The sequence below is a fragment of the Oreochromis niloticus genome, linkage group LG16 (genome assembly GCF_001858045.2).
Source record: "Oreochromis niloticus isolate F11D_XX linkage group LG16, O_niloticus_UMD_NMBU, whole genome shotgun sequence".
NCBI lineage: Eukaryota > Metazoa > Chordata > Actinopteri > Cichliformes > Cichlidae > Oreochromis > Oreochromis niloticus.
The window spans coordinates 4,098,197-4,117,908 of record NC_031987.2 but is presented as its reverse complement, the minus strand read 5'-3'; the positions used below and the strand labels follow the sequence as shown (position 1 = coordinate 4,117,908).

Genomic DNA, 19,712 nt, shown 5'->3' with positions numbered 1-19,712 from the left:
AGGTTAATGGAAGCCCTGGTCTCCATTACAGCCTGGTATAACAGCAACACCAACAGCTACGACTGAATAAGGTCTGAATAAGTTCCAGGCAGAACTTTACTCCTCATCATCGTGGACGTCTTCTGAATGCATCTGTTCGACACCTTTGTTTTGGAAATATTATGAACTCCTTCAGAATACTTTACATTTTAAGTGCCTTAAGTGGCCAGCTGATTACAGGTGGGGCAGTCTGAATGACACCAGCAGAATGGAGTACATGAGCAGTAACATCAATGAGGCATTAAAAGGTATGTTCAGAGTAATTAATAGTTAATAATTAATTAATTAATAATTTTAAATTTTTAAATAGTTTTAAATTCCGAAGGCAAACAATTTATCAGAGTTCTACTATCCCCAACAGCCACGTATGGTCCCAGGATATCAAATGGCCGTGCACGAAGCTTTTCAATATCTGGTTATTAATGATAAACACAATGTAAACGTGTGTGTGTGTGTGTGTGTGTGTGTGTGTGTGTGTGTGTGTGTGTGTGAACTCTTACACCAGGGGTCTCAAACTCAAATGAGCAGCAGGCCACTGATGCCACTGTAGTGATTTGTTTGTTTGTTTTTATTTCAAATATTGTATAACAAGACAAACACAATTTTTTTTCTCACTCCTAACTGAAGCCTTTCATTGAACTACCAAATAAACAAACTGGTCCTCTCTTTCTGGCCAGACACGTGGCAGCACTTTTGCTATCATTTTGTTCGTATTTAACAAAATAAAAATGCAGACATAAGTGCCACAGCCAATCCCTCAACATGTTTGTACTTTCTTGTTTCCTCGGCCATGTCTGCGGCTCTCAACTGTGGTAAAGAGACCTCTGGCTACTACATCGGGTTCCATGTTGGGCTCGTAGCCGGTAACTAACTTCAACTTTGCTAGCGAGAGACAGAGAGAGGCGTTGAAAGGCTGCTCCAACGGAACGCTATTGTTTCGGAGGCGGCGAACACAGTGTACAGTCGAGTCTTAACAGCTTACTTACAACTGGGCTCGTCAGGCATTCTTTTGGTTGCATGGTTATTAGTATATTTACATGCTTTCATCTTCTGTTTCTCGTTGGTAGCACCTCGTACTTTTCGACTCTCATTTTTCTCCCTCTCTCGTGCTCACACACACACACACACACACATACACACACACACACACACACACACACACACACACACACACACACTCACACACACAACAGAAGGGGCACTCCCACACAATTTCCCTGCAGCACATACTACACCGCCCATGAGGCTACATTCTTAAACGGTTATGCCTGTAACACTCTGCTCATGTTTGCCTTCATATTAAATCAGTTTTTTAATAACAATTTAAAAAAATATTTCTTCACATCAATATGAGTTTGAGACCCCTGTCTTACACTGTCTAAGGAGCTTGGAAAGAAAATTACGATTACGAAATTACGATATTTCATCATATTGCACAGCCCTAGTTACGCCTGTCGATGCGTTGTGTTCTGGCATATAAATAAGAGGTAGGAGATAGCACTGTATCTCTGGGCTCTTTACTGTAAACCACTGCAATACCTGTAATCTGTAATATGTAGAAATACAGAACCATCTGTATATACATCTCACCCTGTCATCAGTGTTTAAACCAGTGCAATCACCAAAGGATGAAGGAAGTGATACTGGCTGTATTTTCTGTGTAATATAAGCTTGTGGAACAACTGCACATCTCAACTAGAGGAGAGAGACAGTAAAAAAATATGAGCTGAAAAGAAGTAGATACAGATAACGTGGTTCACATTTCGCGGCCTTGCTATTTCGCAGATATTTTTTTTGTGCAATTTTGCATGCTTTTTTTTTTCTTTTCTTTTTTTGGACAGCGCATTGTGTTCTGCGTCCTGATCGTCTGTAGACCATTGTCAATCAATCTCCTCTGTGCTGTGTGTCCAGTACAGTACAGAATGCATTCAGCTTGTCAAATTTACATAAATCTTCCCTAGCACTGTGACTCTGACGTGCTGTACTGTATGTTTTTGTAAGTTTTCTCCCCAACAAACACAACAATGTCAACAAAACGTTTTGTACCATCAAAACCACCTGCGGTAGCACCCAAAAGGCAGAGGAAGATGCTAACCATCGCATAAAAAGTTGGACTTCTGGACATGCTAAAGGAAGGTTGAAGTTACCATATTTTTCAGACCATAAGGCACACCGGATTATTAGGCGCATTAGGCGAAATAAAACAGTCAGAAAAGTCAAACTTTGCTCTTCTTGCTTCCTCTACTTCCGTACCATTGACTCATTAATGTTGAGTTCTCTGGCAGCTGCTCTATTCCCATGTTCTGAACCTGAAAACAGGGTTTGATCTTTGGTTTCATTCTATAATACTGGACTTATTTTTCTATGCAGGTTTGCACTTTGAGGGTGTTTAAACAAGAGAGAAAAGTGTGAAAATATTCATGCATGTCTGAGAAAAGTATATAAGGTGTGTAGTGAGGAGTTTGACAGCCTTAAAACATCTATAATAACTGTAAAAAATAAAGCTGGCTACTTCGCAGATTTCAGCTATCGCGGGTTATTTTTAGACTGTAACTCCTGCTATAAACAAGGGATCACTGTATTTTTTGTTTTGCTTCATTTTGTAACAGTAGCATCCCAAAGTCATCACATTATAGAACTGCAAAAATACAATAACTGTACACTGCGTCGCAAAACACTAAACTTGCTGGCTTGTGGTTCTTTCTACATCCTCCTGCACAAATATGAAGGATGATCTTTAAATGTTGTTACTTCATAAATACAATAAATGGAATCTGTTAGGATGAAGAAAAATAAAATCTAGACAATCAGCTTTAGGGCATCTTTTCATGGTCCAGACTGGAGGGAAATTGGGGGGGTTTGTAGTCTGAGTTTCTTCCTTTTCCTAACCAACTTATTAATTCCTTATTATGACACCAGCGTTGTTAAAATAGTAAAGCAGGTTTGCTTATTTGTGCCCTGAATTTACCAGGCTGGCAGAAGCCCTTTACCTGTACCTGTTTCACATGTCAGTGTCAGTGATTGACCTCTGGATGGCGCCAAAGATTATTTTCTGAGGCTTTTGCTGTGACTCTCTACCTCATACTACAATAACACATTATTATAACAATAATATTTCACAGAAATCTGAGGTGAAGGTAAAAGGATGATAAGCTAATGAGGGCATTTAGAAAGGCATTTAAGTGTTTGTGCAATGAAACATATTTCTTTATTCTGAGCTGCACAATGTGGTATATTTCATTCCTCTATTGGTCTTTTATTGTCATTTCATTTCATTGTCAAGTCGTCTGTTTCCTCTCTGAAATCCCAGAGTCAGTCTGGATAGGGAATGGGTCAGACTGAGGAAAAACATGTTGGCTCATAGTAGGGCTGCCAGAAATGATTATTTTGATAGTCGACTAGTCACCGATTATTTTTGCGATTAGTTGACTAATCAGATCATGCATCCATTGGACTTAAACGTACAGTTTATTGCACCAGCATGCGTCTGCTCTTATATAACTATCATTACCTACAGCTTGAAGTGTTTACTAAAAATAAAGACAAGATGATAGTTTATTAAACTTCTAATGAAATTTGCAGATTGTCTCGGTGGAGTTTAATAAACAAGGAGCCGTCTGCTCCTTGCTCACTAATGTATAACAGGACAATGGAGTAAATTCTACCATCTCACACTTCTGTTTAATCAGCTTTCTGTTTGACTTTTGTTCAGCTGTGTGAAAACGATAACTTTAATCTCAGCCAAACCAATTTAGTCAGGAACAAATAAAACACTGAAAAAGCCCAAACAATAACATTTTCAAGTTACAAGTGACTTATATATCATTTTAACCTGAGTAGCGAAAGATCGCGGGGGTATTGAAAACGGCTCTAGTAAACCTTGAACCCCCGGCTAGCTATCGAGCTGGTGGGTAACAGACGTCTCCGAAAACATCAGAGCACTTTGGCAAATATGTGACATCTTGACAAGCCGAGCAGATATTTGAAGTTTACACAGCTACATTCTCGCATGAAAATATCTTAAAAGTTTATTTTGTGACCCAGAAAGAGTAATATTAAAACGAAGTAGCTGCCGCCATTGTTGGCAACTGGAATTGGCTGAGTGGCGCTATGAATTCTGGGATAGGTTGGGGCACGAAGGACACACCCGACCCATTCTTCAAATGGTGAAAAGGAGGACGCATATGGAGGAGTCTTCGAATTTGGACTGCTGTCGTCGCGTCGCTGTGACATAACCTGCCTACAAATGCGGCTTCCAAAAGATGAGGCCCCTGAATCTGGACACAGCAACAATACGAGAGACTGTTTCTTCTTCTTCTTTGCCGTTTAATGGCAGCTGGCATCCTTGTAGATGCATTGCTGCCTTTTTCTGTTTCAGTCCATTATTACACTCTTAAATCCTACTACTTATTCCTGCGTCTTTCAAGATCTAGCTTCAAACAACGCATCGACTATTAAATTGGTCATCAACGATTTTGATAGTCGACATAATCGTGACTAGTTGACTAATCGTGCCAGCCCTAGCTCACAGTTTCATGAAATGTCTGTAGGTCAAGTAATTAATGTACATAAAAGTTTGATGACATGTACATGTGCACCTGCTGATCTCTGTTTTATAAACACTTATTTAAGATACTAAATGATTACACTGCATGCATCTTTTTCTATTTTTTCCCATATATGATTAAATGAGGGCAAACCCCCATATGAAATAAATATTATATTGTACATAGCAGTATATAGTAGTCCAATAAATTTGAACTGTGAGACATGCAAAGGTGCTGTAAAGAAAAAAAATATGTAGCTCAACCTTGGGCTTGAGCACCTGCCCCTTTCCTGACGGTGCCCCAAGTGCCCTTTTCTTGAGGCATTTCCTCTTCTTCTTTTTTTTTTTTTTACCTTATTTTATTTTTTTAATGTGTGTGTGTGCGTGTGGAGTCCTGCCTGTGCTCCTCAACAATAACATTTAACTATTAATTACATATTTGCTAAATAAAAGGATCTGGCTTGCATCAGTCACATGATGACCATTAACCAATCCTCACCCTTGATGGCAGAGCGCTGGTTACGAGCCGGGAACGAGCCGGGAACGAGCATTTTTTGCTGCCTGAGCGGTGCAGAGCTGGGAAAAACACAAATTAGCTGGGTGACGCAGGCTGATGCAACAAAAACAAGTAAGTAGAGTGTACAGCGTACACTGTAGTCTATAGCACACAGGAGTATTATGTACACGTTGTCAAATTGTCTTGTGGCAACTGATGAATTGAAACAAATGAGCATGTGTGTAACAGCACAACAACACATTACCTGTCCTTTTTTAACTGCACAAGTAGTGCTGGTCATTAGCTGCTAGCTAACTAAGATGTCAGGGGTCTGTAGCTCTATCCACTGGTTTTTAGGGAACATATTTTGTTTTAAAGTAAGTTACAGGGCTTTTCCCTGCCTTTGTGGAGGCTTTATATTTCACTAAAAACTCTAATATTCATATCCATATGTATGTGGATTATTATAATTATGACATTAAAAAACTGTCTTTTAAAGAAAATACATTAAGAAACAGATTATATTAGATTTATATTTCAAATATGACAAAATGCTGTTTTTACAGCAGCAAAATTATTGTATCTCTACAGTTTAAACATTAAATAACCTTCCTGCTTTGGACAGAGTGGATAGTCAAAACCATTGAAAAATACAAAATACATTATTTTATATTTATTACTTTATTTTTTGTTCTTATTTCTTTATTATTATAGCCACTTGCTCCCTGCAATGGTCAGTGGAATGCCGCTGACCAAATCGCCTCTCCAGTGCCATGGTGAGGTCGAGAAGCACTTGCAGCGCATTTCCCTCCAATACCAGAGCCAGGTATGTGGCAGCAATCACTGGCTACTCACCTTTATTCTAGTCTCAAGTTGTCCAGACAATAAATATTCTGTTCAGTCGCTCGATCTAGTTCTTGAATCTCTCTCCATCCTGGTACGATACTCCATCCCACTTCTGACACCAGCTTAAGCAAAGGAGGAGGCAGAGACCTCTATTTTTACCTGCAGTTCCTGTGTTCCATACACTGCTCAACTACAGGAATGCAACTTTATTAGTACCATCCCAAGCAGAAAAGTCAGAGGTCATTAACTGGTACAGCAGTCTCAGTCACGGTGGTCATTGCTAACCACACTCAGAAGAATACCTTCTTTTTTTTTCTCTATTTGTTTTTGTTTTTAGCTTTTTTTATATATATTTTAAAACACACTCATATTATAATGTCTCTGGGAATTGGTGGCAAAATATATTTTATATTGCTTTGTTAGTCTCAGATGAGTAAAGCACAAATCATCCAAAAACTCTAAACTTGTGTTTTTTTTGTTTATTTTTTGGTTTTATTTGTTTGTTTTGTTCTGTATAAATTATGTGACTTCTCCACAGTGACCTGTAGTGGGACTGTGATTTCTACAGAACAGAATTTTAAAATTGTATATACTGTATATGTTGTGTATTTATTATTTCACTCCTATTGCCTGTTCTTATTGTCCTTATCTTCAACGTTATGCTGCTCGGTTGTTTGTTAATTGCCCCTTGGGGATAAATAAAGTCTTCTGATTCTGATTCTGAACATAAAAACTCCAGTTTAAATCACAACTTCTGAGATTAACAGCGAGAAGCAGCAGAAAATAATCGAGATTTCTATTTTAATTTTGGAAATGTTTTTGAGAGATTAAAAGTCATCTTTAATCTAAAAATATAAAATGATTTTAACTGAACACCAGATTCTTCAGAGAGAATTTTTATGAACATTAAGTCACAGTACATAGGTAGTCCACTCAGTCTGAAATTGGTCCTATTTGCATACAATAGACCAAAACTAAAAATGAAGCTAAACTCTGATGCATATTGATATTTGTTAAAGCTTCTTTCTCTCTGGTAAATTTTAACAAAATGATACCTTTATGTCGCCCATTTTTCCTCCTTTCAGTTCTGGCCTTGGCTGTAGAGTTTTTTGTTTTTTTGTTGTTTTTTTTCCTATCCCCCGACAGACATGGCTGGGGGGGTAGGAAATGGAGAAAGAAAGACAGGAAGGAAAGAGAGAAGAAAAACGGATCTGCTAGAGGGTGTAGGGAGCCATGGTCCTGTTCCCCAGGGCATGAAGCAGGCATGGAGGAGATCCAGGCCCCAGACATCCAGAGGCCCCAGAGCGCGAAAGCCCAAGGAGGACCATCAGAGGGGCATCCGTGCCACCCTCCTGGGAAGAGCTGAGAAGAGCCCCAGATGAGGGGTCACCCAGCAGCCACGGTGCAGAGGGCAAAGGGGGCTGCAGTGACGTGCCTGCATGCTCTGCCGGCAGCCAGCTGCACCAGAGTGAACCGAGCTGCAGGCCCAGAGGCCTAAGGGCCCCCCAACCCCTGGAAGGGGCCAGAGCAAACCACGGGCGCCAGGCCACCGGGAGTGAGCCGGTACATACCTGAGCACCCAGCCACAGACACCTAGAACCACCAACGCCTGTGGGCATCAGCCACGGGCAGGGAGTGTGGTGAGGGCTATAGAGTTCTGACTGAAGCTGGAAAACAAATACAAGTCCAAACCTTAGCAGTACAGTACCCTGACACTTATTGTCATCAGGTCTCTTTAACAAGAGTGATTTGAACTGCTTTAATTTGCTCCTTGTTTGTGAAACACTGCTCTACTTTGAAGACCGCTGAAGTCAAATATATTGAAGTAACAAATTGCAAAGGTCTAAGATGCCACGGGATTTTATGTTAAATAACAAATGTTTAAGCACAGTTTTAGACTTTCATTAACAAATGAATTGACCTACAACACTGATCATTATTTAGTAGAAATACTGGTTGACCAGTATTGTTGACCATTGTTGACCAGCACAGGACATGATGGATAATGGATATATTGTTTTGATTCACAATCTAATTATGATTACTTCAAGGTAACAGTATCACCATCAAAAATTGCTTATCACTGTACGAAAAAGTGAAGAAAAAAATCAGAAGATGAAGAAGGTACTTACATTTAACAGCAATCATGACATAATTCACTGGATTATTTTTACAGTGTTTTATTTGATATATTTGATTATTTGATAAACATATACAAAAACATTATTCAAATTTGAGGCTTATGATACATCCTATACTATAACTAGAAAATTGTTTTTCTTATTACATAAATTACTTTTATCTTTTTGAGTACAAGATAAAATTACACTTTTAATCATTTTGGTGGATTCTCAAATCTTCATGTTGCAGCAGTGGTCAAGCAAATTATAATGTACAAGGATTTAATAACTAAGTCATGAGAAACTTACAATTTTAGTTATAGGAACTCTTACACATACTATGTCTGATGAGCCTAGTAGTATTTTTCAGTATTTAAGGGCCTGCAATCAAATGCTGTTTACAGGGGCCTACACTGCCCATAAGCTTATTTGCAGTTACAGTTTTCACTCCATTTCGATACTGTCCACAGTTTCTTGGATTTTTCTTTCATTTTAAAGAAGAAAACAGAAACACAAATGACTCCTACTACTGCAACAATCAGTAGAGCAAATGTGGTGTAAAGTCGAGTCTCAGCATCATCGGCAGAGAGATCCAGACCAAGGAATTTCACGCTGTTAATGTTGACTGGTGGTGCAGCTGTTTGCGCAGTTTTTGCTGCAGAAGAGGTACAGTAAAAGCAATACTGTCACATTAATTTTGAAAATTTGCAGATAGTAACTAATCTGCTTTTCAGCAGGTAAGTTAGTTATTTATTTGAACATTTAATTTAAAGGTCTATCATTCAAAGTAGGAGCAAATATTTCATTCTTTTACCTCCAGACTATGGGTTCAGGCACACTTGTCCTGATTCAGGGTCGGGGAATCCATTGCACTTTATGACTGTGCCATAGAAGTTAACAGAGTTCTTGGGCACTCGAGGAAGATTAGGGTCTGTGCGATTAACATAGAACAGACCAAATCTCTGTGAAAAGCCAGAAGCCCACTCTAGGTTGTCCAACAGTGACCACGCTGTGTAACCACGCACATCCACACCATCAAGCAAGTAAGCTGTGAAGAGAAAATAAGTACCTTCAAATTCAGAGTGTATTTTAAAGCATCCATATTACACACAAAACATGATTATGTTCTTTTCCTCTCCAGGACATTCCTGGCTTTAGAGTTTTTATAAAGAGAAGTTTTTGATACCTTTCAACACCTGGTTAATGTATTGTTCATAGTAGTAGATCCTGTGAACATCATTTAGATCAATAGGTCCCTGCTCTGAGACTCCATTCTCAGTGACGATAATAGGTGGATTTCCATATTCATTTTTGATGAAGTTCAGCAATCTGCGGATGCCAAATGGTGTGACCTTTAGCCAGACAGAGGCTGAATCCAACCAAGTGGGATCAGGAACTGTCGCCGCACCACTGTGGAGGGCAAAGTTTGGTAAGGTACAGAATAAAAAAGCAAAGCTGTTCAGAAGAATTAGTTCCAGAAGACATTTGTTTTTCAAATGTTAACTTCTTACATGTCTGCCTCGAGACTTGCAGTATTTCCATGGTCCACAGGGAATGCCAGGGCAGATGTGTACTGGTTCAATCCAAAGAAGTCATGAGTGCCCTTAATTCTCTTAATCTCCTCCGGAGTGAACTCAGGCAACCTGGAGAAATGTAAGTCAAATCAAACTTACTTATTATACTATAGAGCTACTTAGAAAATCACAGACAAACTTTTAACGATTTAATAATATCGTCTTGATGCATGCTCAATCATCCAGGTAAGGAAATCCCAAAAAGTTGAGTCTGTTCATCTGGAAGTAGTGTTTTCAGTGAAAAACGTTTTGTGAACAGAATTAGCTTTTTGTGATTTAATAATAGCCTTCATAATACCGAGACTGTGGTAGACCAGCAGCTAAACTTCGGTCTCTTATTCTTGTCTTCATAATTTCACTGTAGTCACCATTAAATATGGGATGGGAAAACCAGCCAAGAGTGAACTGCACAAAGAGAAAGGCAATAGTCATTTGAAACCAACTGCTATTAATTTCTTTTGTCAAATCTGGGAAGAATTGGCATACCTCCACCACACGTCTTGCAGCATCATAGTCCTCCTGTCTATAAGGATTTCTGGGTTCAGACCAGTCAGAGCTGATTGTGATGGAGATTATGCCGTTCTGTTTGGCCCTGTACTTGTCATTGTAGAGATGCCAGGCCTCAGCATGAGCTTTAATCAGGTTGTGACCAACAATGTAGGGCAGAGTGTCTGGTCCTGAACTGATTCCTGGAGACAAACATGGACACATTTGCTGCCTATATGCTTTTGTCACTATGGTTTAGAAATGTGAAGAACTGCTGTACAGATTACAGCTTATTTCAAAATAGTCAGATATTTACCTTGACCACAAGGTAACATTTTGTCCATAACAATATATCACTGCATAGCATTAATAGAACTTACGTAATAACAGTGTAGCATTAGATGCAAAACATTACTTAAACCAGTGGTTCCCAAAGTGGGGTGCGCGCCACCTTGGGGGGGGGGGGGGCAGTATGAATTTTTAAAAAAGACTGCTTGGACACTGCTAGCATAATGGACAGGTTTTTTTGACGGGGCTCCCAAACAAACGCAAAGCAGACGATGAAGCATCGCCAAATATGCATCCAAACCAACTTGTTTCCAAGCCAAAGACTAGAAAATATGAAGAAGCATATCTTGCCTTTGGCTTCACGTGCACAACGCCGGTGCCAAGGTAGGTATCCCCGACAGAATTTGTTTCCCCTGCATCGGGAGCAAGCGCTGGGCTGTCCAAATCACGGACAAACAGCATCCCATAGTTGTTTATGTTTTTAAACCCATTTTGCACAGAGAGGCATTTTTTTTGGAAAAATGTATTGATAGCAATGTTGAATGTTCATACACAGTGAAAACAAAACAACTACACATAAAATAATTACACCATAAAGATGGTTTATTTTTCTACCTCCACACGTACACGGGTATTTCTGAAAACAGAGATTTTCTGTTTTTGTTAATAAAAATCCCGTCCACACGTGGAGTTTTTAAAAAATATCTCCGTCCACATGTAAACACAAAAAACAAAGTCAAACGCTGTCAAGAACATGCTAAATCCTAATGTTGGCCAATCAGAACTCTAGAAGCCTGGCAGGGAAAGAATAAAACCTTCTGAAAGTTTTTGTGTTTTTTTCTGAAAAGGCAGCTAATTTTGTGTTGTGTTTCAAGTGATTTCTAACTGAAGACAGTATTTTGGATTTTGTCTCACTAGCTCCCTTGGCCAGAATTTATTCAATAAAGAAAGAAACTGAAAATTTTATATTAGTCTGCACTGTGAAATATGGTAACTGTGTTTTAATATGTAAGCATGTAAAACTGCAAATAGTAAGATTAACAGCAACATTATTTTGTCTCTTTTCGCCATTTTTGAAATTCATCTCATGTAAACAATAATGTGGCACAGAGCGTGACATCAAAAAAGTGTGACTAAATCTCCTTTTTCCTCGTCCACATGTAAACGCATAAGCAGCCCTTTTGAAAATCTCCACCCTGACAGGAGTTTTTAAAAATATCAATTTTCAGTGACCCAAAACGCAGTTTACGTGTGGACCAAAGGCCCAAAGCTTAGAATAAGCTGCGTTTTCAAAAATACCCGTGTAGGTTTGGATGTAGCGTAAAAGAGGTAATAGTTTTTTTCATTGCTACCTGTAATTTGTTGCAGTTTACTTTTATTTGTTTAATTATTCACAAACCGTTTGAGGTGTGAAATAAACTGCAATGGAATTTGAAAACAAAATATGGGTGTGTGTGTTTGGAGGATGTGTTTGTGACTGACTTAAACCATACCTGGGGCAAAGTCTCCAAAGCCATATCCATGGCGCGCTATAACGAGTGGCTCATTAAAGGTGATCCAAATTTTCACCTTGTCACCAAGACGGTCAAACATGAGGTCAGCATAGTCCCTGAAAAGCTTAACAAAGCTGTCATTCAAAAAGCCTCCATAATCCTCTATAGCTTGCGGTAGATCCCAGTGGTACAGAGTAACCTGAAAGGAAAGAAATGGAAAAATGGTTGTCTTGCTGAATTGATCTACTTTCCATGTATCTTTTCTGGCATAAAGATTTTCTGTTTGCCAGAAAGGAATTATACATACCTGTGGCTGGATATTTGCAGCATGCAGTGCGTCCAAAAGTCTTTGGTAGTAATTGATTCCAGCCTCGTTAATGTTATTGATGGTGCCATCAGGAAGGACTCTCGGCCAGGATAAGGAGAAACGATAATAGCTAACTTTCAGCTGCTTTAATATCGCAACATCCTCTTCTATTTTATTGTAACTGTCGCAGGCTATGTCCCCATTGTCATCATTTAATATTTTGGAAGGTGTGTGAGTGAACTTGTCCCAGATGCTTAGACCTTTTCCATCAGCCCTCCATCCTCCTTCAATCTGGACAAAGTAAATGCAAAATAGTAATTTAAAGAGATGAAAACAAGGGAAGCAACACAGGATTCAGATCATTCCCAAATTATTGCTTAACTGAGTAAAAGTAAAATTGCAGTAAAAGTTACTTGGTATGACGCTGAAGCAGTACTCCACATGAAATCCTCTCGGAAGTGACCATAAAGCATCTTGTCATCATCTGGCAAGGGGAAACCATTATCCTTTATGATGTTGTAATAGTAATGAGCTGAGTACTTTGGTGTTCTTGGCCGATCTGGGTTTGTGAAGTCCACATGGTGCAGACCAAATAGAAATTTGTACCCGTGCAGCCACTCAAAAGAATCCATAAAAGCTGTTGCTGTGTATCCTTGCAACCGCACACCATCAAGGTCATAGGCTGTAATGTAAACACAAATGCAAACACACACACATACACAAAATAAATGAACAACCATTCATAGCAGTCGTAGAAAATGTTGAATATCTTTTGAAATATTTTTATATCACCTTTTAGAGCCTCATCGATATAGGCCTTGTAGAACATTACTCTTTCAAAGTCATCCCATTCTACTGCTGCTCCATTCTCAGTAATGTAAATCTCTGGATCACCATACTCCTCCTTGATCCAGTTGAGGAGTCTCCTCAAGCCCCAGGCCACAGCTTTTTGGTTAGGAATTGCTGTAGTTGGTGAATCAGGTTCCTCTGTTTCTCTCAGGTCCCGGTCCGATTCATAGGAGTGAGGCTGAAGTGCAGCTGTAAAATAGCTCACTACCCTTGTAGTGTAATGATTTACACAGAATACATCAGCAGTTCCCTTGATGAAGTTCTTTTCTTCTTCAGTAAAGGAAGGAAGTCTTGACTGTGGAAGACCTTGGATTTCACTTTTGTTCCCAACTTGCCACTTCAGTGCATCAGGATAGTCACCATTCTTAAAAATAGGATGTGCAAACCATCCCAATTGGAACTGCATTGCCCGGTCAGCAGCCACCACTTCACGGACTACGTTGACATCTGCAGGTTCAAACCAATCAGCATTGAGGGCAATGGAGATTAGACCACCCTGTGACTGACGGTATTTGTCATCATATGTGTGGTAGGCCTTGGCATGAGCTTTAATGAGGTTGTGTGCAACTATGTATGGTCTATATCCTGGGTCGACAACATTTGGTGGCATATTTCCAAGTCCATATCCAGACCATGCAATTGTCTGAGGCTGGTTAATGGTTATCCAGAATTTCACTCTGTCACCAAAAGTAGCAAAGCAGAAGTCGCAATAGTCATTAAAAATGTCAATCATCGCTGCATTTTCCCAGCCACTGACCTTTTGCAAAGCTTCAGGAAGGTCCCAGTGGTACAGTGTTACCATGGGTTCGATATTGTACGCTATAAGACCATCAATGAGTCTGTTGTAGTAGTCAACACCTTTTTGGTTGAGGGACTTTCGTGTGCCATCAGGAAAGATCCTGGACCAGGACAAAGAGAATCTGTATGACTTCACCCTCAGAGCCCGCAGCATGTAGAGATCTTCATTAAGTCTGTTGTAACTGTCACAGGCTACATTGCCATTTGCGTTGTCAGGAATACTGTCAGTTGTCTGAGTGAATGTATCCCATATACTAGGACCTTTGCCATCAGCATTCCAGCCACCTTCAATTTGGTAGGCCGAAGAAGAAATTCCCCAACTGAAGCCTTCAGGAAAAGTGCCATAATGGTACATTTTTCTGTCGAAGCTTGACTGTGAAGAGAATTTCTCCCAAACTACCTTTGCCTGAGATGGAACTTCTGAGGGTGGTAAGGCAGCTAAACGTCGAGATAATGGCCTTTCTGCAGCTTTAAACTTCTTACTTTTTTGTGAACTGAAACCGTTTTGCTCAATAATCTCAGCGTACAAATATGCAGATTGCTTTGGGGTCCTTGGTCTGGATCCGACTTCAAAGTTGACATAGTGAAGACCAAATCTTTGGCTGTAGCCTTGGTTTGCCTCAAATCCATCCATGAGTGACTGGACTGTGAATCGCTGCACATTCACTCCATCTGTGAGTGTTGCTATAAAATGAACACACAAAACCAAAATTAATATCAGAATTATTTTAACTCTCTCTCTAAAAAAAAAATGACTTCAAATCATGAAAAACCCCAACACTAACCTTTCAGGGCCTCATTGATGTAACTTCTCATGTAGTTCATTCTGCTGGTGTCAGTGAGACTGTCAACACTGTAATCTGTTGGCATCCCATTTCCTGTTATGTAAATAGGCAATTTGTTAACATTCAGGTATTCTGTTGAAATGTAGTTTAGGAGCCTTCTAAGTCCCCAAGGAACAGGATAGATCCAGTCAGAAGCTGTGGAACTCCATGTGGGGTCCACAGTTGGATGGAAGTCACCCACACCCTCAGGACCAGGGGTGCACCCACCATTACTGTTGCTGACCAGCCGAGAAGTATAGTGATTTAAACCAAAAAAGTCAGCAGTACCAAGTATCCTCTGGCTCTCTGTGGGAGTGAAAACTGGGAGCTTTGCTGGCACAGAGTCAGGGCATGCGATTTTCTTCTGTTCCACCTGATCTTTGAGTATTGCAGGATAATCTCCATTTACAAATATGGGATGTGCAAACCAGCCCAGCATAAACTGCAGGTAACGGTCTGCAGCTGCTACGTCTTCAGGTTTGGCAGGGTCACTGGGCTCAGCCCAGTCAGAGTTCAAGGCAATGCCCACTTTTCCTCCTTGTGTTTTCCTGTAATTGTCATTATAGACATGCCAGGCCTCAGCATGTGACTTGAGAATATTGTGAGTGACCTGATAATGCAAAATCAAATGTTAAATACATCAGTGAAACAATAATACTTACAATAAAGTGTGTAATTATAGTATTCTAATGACATCACTCTCACCTGATAGGAAGATTCCACATAGTCCTTTACTCCTGGGGCATGCACACCAGTACCATACCCGGCATGGCTCACTACCCAGGGACTATTGAATGTGTTCCAGATCTTGACTCTGTCTCCAAACCTGGAGAAGCAGAAGTCTGCATAGTCTTTGAAGGCCTCTACAATGGAGGCATTGGTCCATCCACCATAATTCTGGAGTGCTTGAGGCAGATCCCAGTGGTACAGAGTGACAATGGGTTGTATGTCAGATGCAATGAGAGCATTTATCAGCTGGTCATAGTATTGAGCTCCTTTTTCTGATTGGCTCTGTCGGTACCCTGTGGGGAAAATACGGGCCCAAGAGATGGAAAACTGGTAGGTGTTGACCTGAAGACCTCGCAGAAGGTAGACATCATAATCTACCTTACGGTAACTGTCACAAGCTAGGTCAGCTGTCTGATCTGCAAAGGCCAAGCCTTCATGACCAAACCGGTCCCAAATAGTCTCTCCTTTCCCGCCTTCTGACCAGCCACCTTCAACTTTAAAGGATACGCTGGAGGTGGCCCACTGGAAGCCAGAGGGGAATGATTCCTGAAGGAAAAGATCTCGTTCTGCTGTGGTCTGGGCCTTAAATTTATCCCACACAGTCTGATAACTGTTTCTTGACCCTGTCATCCTGGTATGGTGTGAAATGCCATGACTTTTGGAAAGAGAGAGACACGAAAAACATAAGCAAATTAAAAAATAAACAAACTTTGAAATAAAAAATAAAATAACAGAATTCTAGTACTTAGAAATCAGAAAATGAACTCTTACTTGACAAGAGCTTCTTCCATGTCCAGGTTTCCTAACAAGCCCTTCATGTCACACCCCACAATATTCAAGCCGTTGTCCATCAAGACTGTGTTGTGTTCAAGAAATATGAATTGTTTTATGACTGAAGATAAATAACTTGTCTTTAAAAATATATTACTTTTAAAATAAAATTTTGTTTAATCGGTTTATTTGTGAATTTGGAAATACTTTTGTTAGTTTATGTAAGAAATTTTATTTAACTAAATCTGGAAATAATCCTCTTTAATCTTAAATAAAAACCCACTTGCTGTTTCCTTGACACAGCGCAGCTCTATTAGCTGTTTTTGTAACTATATGTTCTCATTGTTACTGAAAAACTGTGAGTACAAGTCGTAACCAAAGGCTAAGTCTACAGGTGCCTTACATAACATCACTGGCCCATAACAGATTTCACCCTCACATGATAACACTCCCAAGATCTAGAACTTTATCTTAATGTATTCTGTTTGATTAACAACACCAGAGCATTTGCCCAGATGTTGTGGCCTTTGGTTTTTCTTTATTCTGCCATCCCGTCATATCTTCAAATAGCTGTTTTACAAAGCCAACTGTTTTTTTGACAGGATGTACACTGTATACAATATTAAGTGATGTTATATTCACAGAAACATTTAACATTAAATGTATCAAGTATACGTGTTTATTTGGTATGTTCTTGGTAACTGGTTTATTAGGCACAGTACGTATTTCGTGTAGACAAAAACACAAATCTCTACTAAGACAGCTACTGGAAAGTCCTATTGTTTCTTTTACATATACAGCTGCACATTCATAAAATGAGGTATTGTTCTCATGGCTGTTATGGGAAATAAATTTTAATTAATTATTATTATCTTATATTTGGAAAGTCAAGAAGCTGTAATAAAAATTTACCATTCAGGAAATCTCCAAGAAGCTGGTAATCGTTGGGAGAACAATCATGAGCACTCATCTTGTAAATCAGGATAGGCAAGTTCCTGCTCAAAATCTACAACATAAAATGAAACACATGTAGCTTTGCTGTATCAGCAAAATATCAGCAAAATGTTAAATGCAATGTTTAAAAAAACATCTTATTATGTTTATTGTACCTGTAAGTTCCTCAGCTCATTTTCAAACTCTGAAGAGATGGCACAGTTGTAGTCAATGTGCACTGACAAGAAATCCATCTGTTCAAAACAGGAGATACACAACATCAGGTCAACACGTCATTCTGAGATGGGACATAATGACAAGAGACTTAATGTGAAATGTATTATAGTAAACCTTTCCTTTTTTTTACATGACTGTATGTAATGCTCCATTTTTGCAGGAAACCATTATATCATAATTTTTTAGATATTTTAAGGCGATTAAGGTGACTTATTCTATGTTGCCATTTCCATCCTTTAAATAAATAGAAAACCAAATCAATCATATTCGAAACAAACAAAAAAAGAGTATATAATTATATAACCAATTAAAATCCATATAACAGCAATCAGTAGTTCCAGATTTGGTGACAATGATTCAAATTTCTTTTGGGAATGATTAACCTCAGGTATGTTAGTGCTGCTGTTCTTGTCACTAGAGTGTGTGGTGTAAAGAGCTGCTGAATGCAGCAGCTCTTTACACATAAATTGACCACATAATTATATGTTCTCAGTGTTATCAGTGAGTGGTAAAGATCATGTAAGCAACCATCGGTGGGGACGTTCATTGGAATAATGATACTAAGCAGATTAACAAATTCACCAGTGAATTGCTTAAAAAGCTGAATCTGAGGTTTCTAATACTTTGGAGAGATTTAAAAACAAGCTTTAAATGCAAGAAAACCATTAAATATTTTGCAACTAATGGAAATTTGCATGGTTACTTACGTGATTAAATTTCTGCAAGAAGTAGTCCATTACTGGCAGAAATTAACTAAACTTATTTCCTTTAAATGGGACATTTGAGGCCATGGAAGGATTTTGTTTTAACATATATTTGGTGAATAAATAACTGGAGCTTATAATCAATATAAAATATTTTATTACCAATTATCTAAATAACATCAAAAAATCATGCAAGGAGGTGAAATTCTGACTATACATATATTAGTGTTTAAAAGATACGCATACATAAAAGAAAAGAAAAAACTTACACTTGTTGAAGCTTTAATGTGGGAGAGAGAAGCCACATCTTTAGTTTTCAGTCCCAGTGACAGACGTCTGCCTGTAAACATGCAAGCATGAAAGGAACAGCTGAACATGTGCTGAATGATTTCATCAACCTCAGTTGGTTATAAAATATGATTTATTTTTACAGGTGATTTCTCAAGACACTTGCATATAAACAATATCTTAAGTAAACTCAAGCCTCAGAGAAATAAAGTATTTAAAAGAGAATAATTCTTAAAGCATAAATGTAGTCACATCACTTTTGTCTTTAATCTTCACTTTTTCCTGTTAATGTGACTCACCTTTGTCAGGAAAGCGCTGATGGTACATCTGGTAAATGTTCTTGTTGAGTTGAAGGATGTTCTGCAGAACACTGGGAGCATCTGCAGGCTGCCCGTCATGCCAAACATCATCCAAGTCGCTCAGTGTCACCCAGGAGTGTGCAAGTGGTGCAAACTCTTGGAAGGCAAACTCTGCATACTGCTGAAACATCTGTGCCAGCTCCTGGCTCTCCCAGCCTCCATACCTTGATTGCAGAGACTCTGGAACTGTCCATCCATGAAGGATGACCAGAGGCTGAAGGCCCGCTTCCAGCAGCTGTTTCAGCAGGGTCTGGTAACATCTAACCACAGCCTGCTGGGGCTGGCTGGGGTGGCCTGTAGGAAGAAGTTGAGCCCATGACAGCGGTACTTTGAAGTGGGTCACCCCTCTGCTCTGCAGGTACTCAAAGTACTGCTTAGAGCCAGGAGGAACGGGATGACTGCAGTCAAAGGCATCATTTACGCTTCTGTCCGAGCTTCTGACCACCTGCTTTGTCAGAGGCCCTGCAAGAAGCATGAAGTCCTCCCTTCCATTCACCTCACTGCTCTGACAACCACTGAGACAAAAAATGTACAGACAAAAAACCCACAACACCTTCTTCATTGTGGCTCAAAAACAGAACAACTGATATTTTTCATTTGCTGAGCTATTTAACAGCAGTATTTTTCCTTTTTATTGCATTGTTACATAATTAAAATTGGCACCGCATCTAGTTATCACAAGTGTTTTATTGTAGCTTTGAGATATAGCCAGATAGACTCTGGACTCTAGAGATAGCAACTTCCCCATCCTCTGTTCTTGAGCTCTGATATACTTTTTATTGCTGTAGAATCATATCATAGTCATTAATTTTACTACTCCTATCCTAGGTGCTTAACTTTAGTCTTTTAACTCTTTTATTTACTTTTGACTTCTGTTGGTTTGTTTTTATGTTTAACATAGTTAACATCTTACTGTCTAACTGTTGCAGAGGTGTTGAAAAGATTATGTTTGAATTATTACCACTTTTATTATTGTTGTTATCTGTGAAGCCTTTTTATTTGCAACAAGGTATCAAAAAGACGTA

General features: G+C 39.2%; 1 protein-coding gene and 1 long non-coding RNA gene across 2 annotated transcripts; one reads left to right on the top strand and one right to left on the bottom strand.

The window, feature by feature from the left end:
- The first annotated feature begins 5,102 nt into the window (after positions 1–5,102).
- Positions 5,103–7,985, top strand: LOC112844156 (uncharacterized). The gene is made up of 3 exons (XR_003216793.1): positions 5,103–5,213; positions 5,796–5,907; positions 7,074–7,985. It is a non-coding gene; the product is annotated as an uncharacterized LOC112844156 (long non-coding RNA).
- A 106-nt stretch (positions 7,986–8,091) lies between these two features.
- LOC102080755 (lactase-phlorizin hydrolase) lies at positions 8,092–19,271 on the bottom strand. Its single transcript, XM_019353105.2, has 17 exons — positions 18,628–19,271; positions 18,310–18,380; positions 17,276–17,353; positions 17,079–17,172; positions 16,167–16,251; positions 15,372–16,050; positions 14,628–15,276; positions 12,988–14,526; positions 12,609–12,877; positions 12,196–12,486; positions 11,889–12,087; positions 10,108–10,310; positions 9,920–10,026; positions 9,559–9,690; positions 9,234–9,457; positions 8,862–9,095; positions 8,092–8,702 (listed from the first exon to the last, which is right to left on the bottom strand). The coding sequence occupies exons 1-16, from the start codon at positions 19,247–19,249 to the stop codon at positions 8,869–8,871; spliced, it is 5,469 nt and encodes a 1,822-aa protein (XP_019208650.1). The 5' UTR covers positions 19,250–19,271; the 3' UTR covers positions 8,092–8,702; positions 8,862–8,868.
- Positions 19,272–19,712: the final 441 nt, after the last annotated feature.

Excerpts from the sequence above, each read along its gene's own strand:
- LOC102080755 (XM_019353105.2), bottom strand. The coding sequence starts at position 19,249 with ATGAAGAAGGTGTTGTGGGTTTTTTGTCTGTACATTTTTTGTCTCAGT. Across the intron at positions 15,277-15,371 it reads ATGTGGAATCTTCCTATCAG|GTCACTCACAATATTCTCAA; the intron begins GTGAGAGTGATG and ends TTGCATTATCAG. Across the intron at positions 9,458-9,558 it reads GCAAGTCTCGAGGCAGACAT|TGGTGCGGCGACAGTTCCTG; the intron begins GTAAGAAGTTAA and ends TGCCCTCCACAG.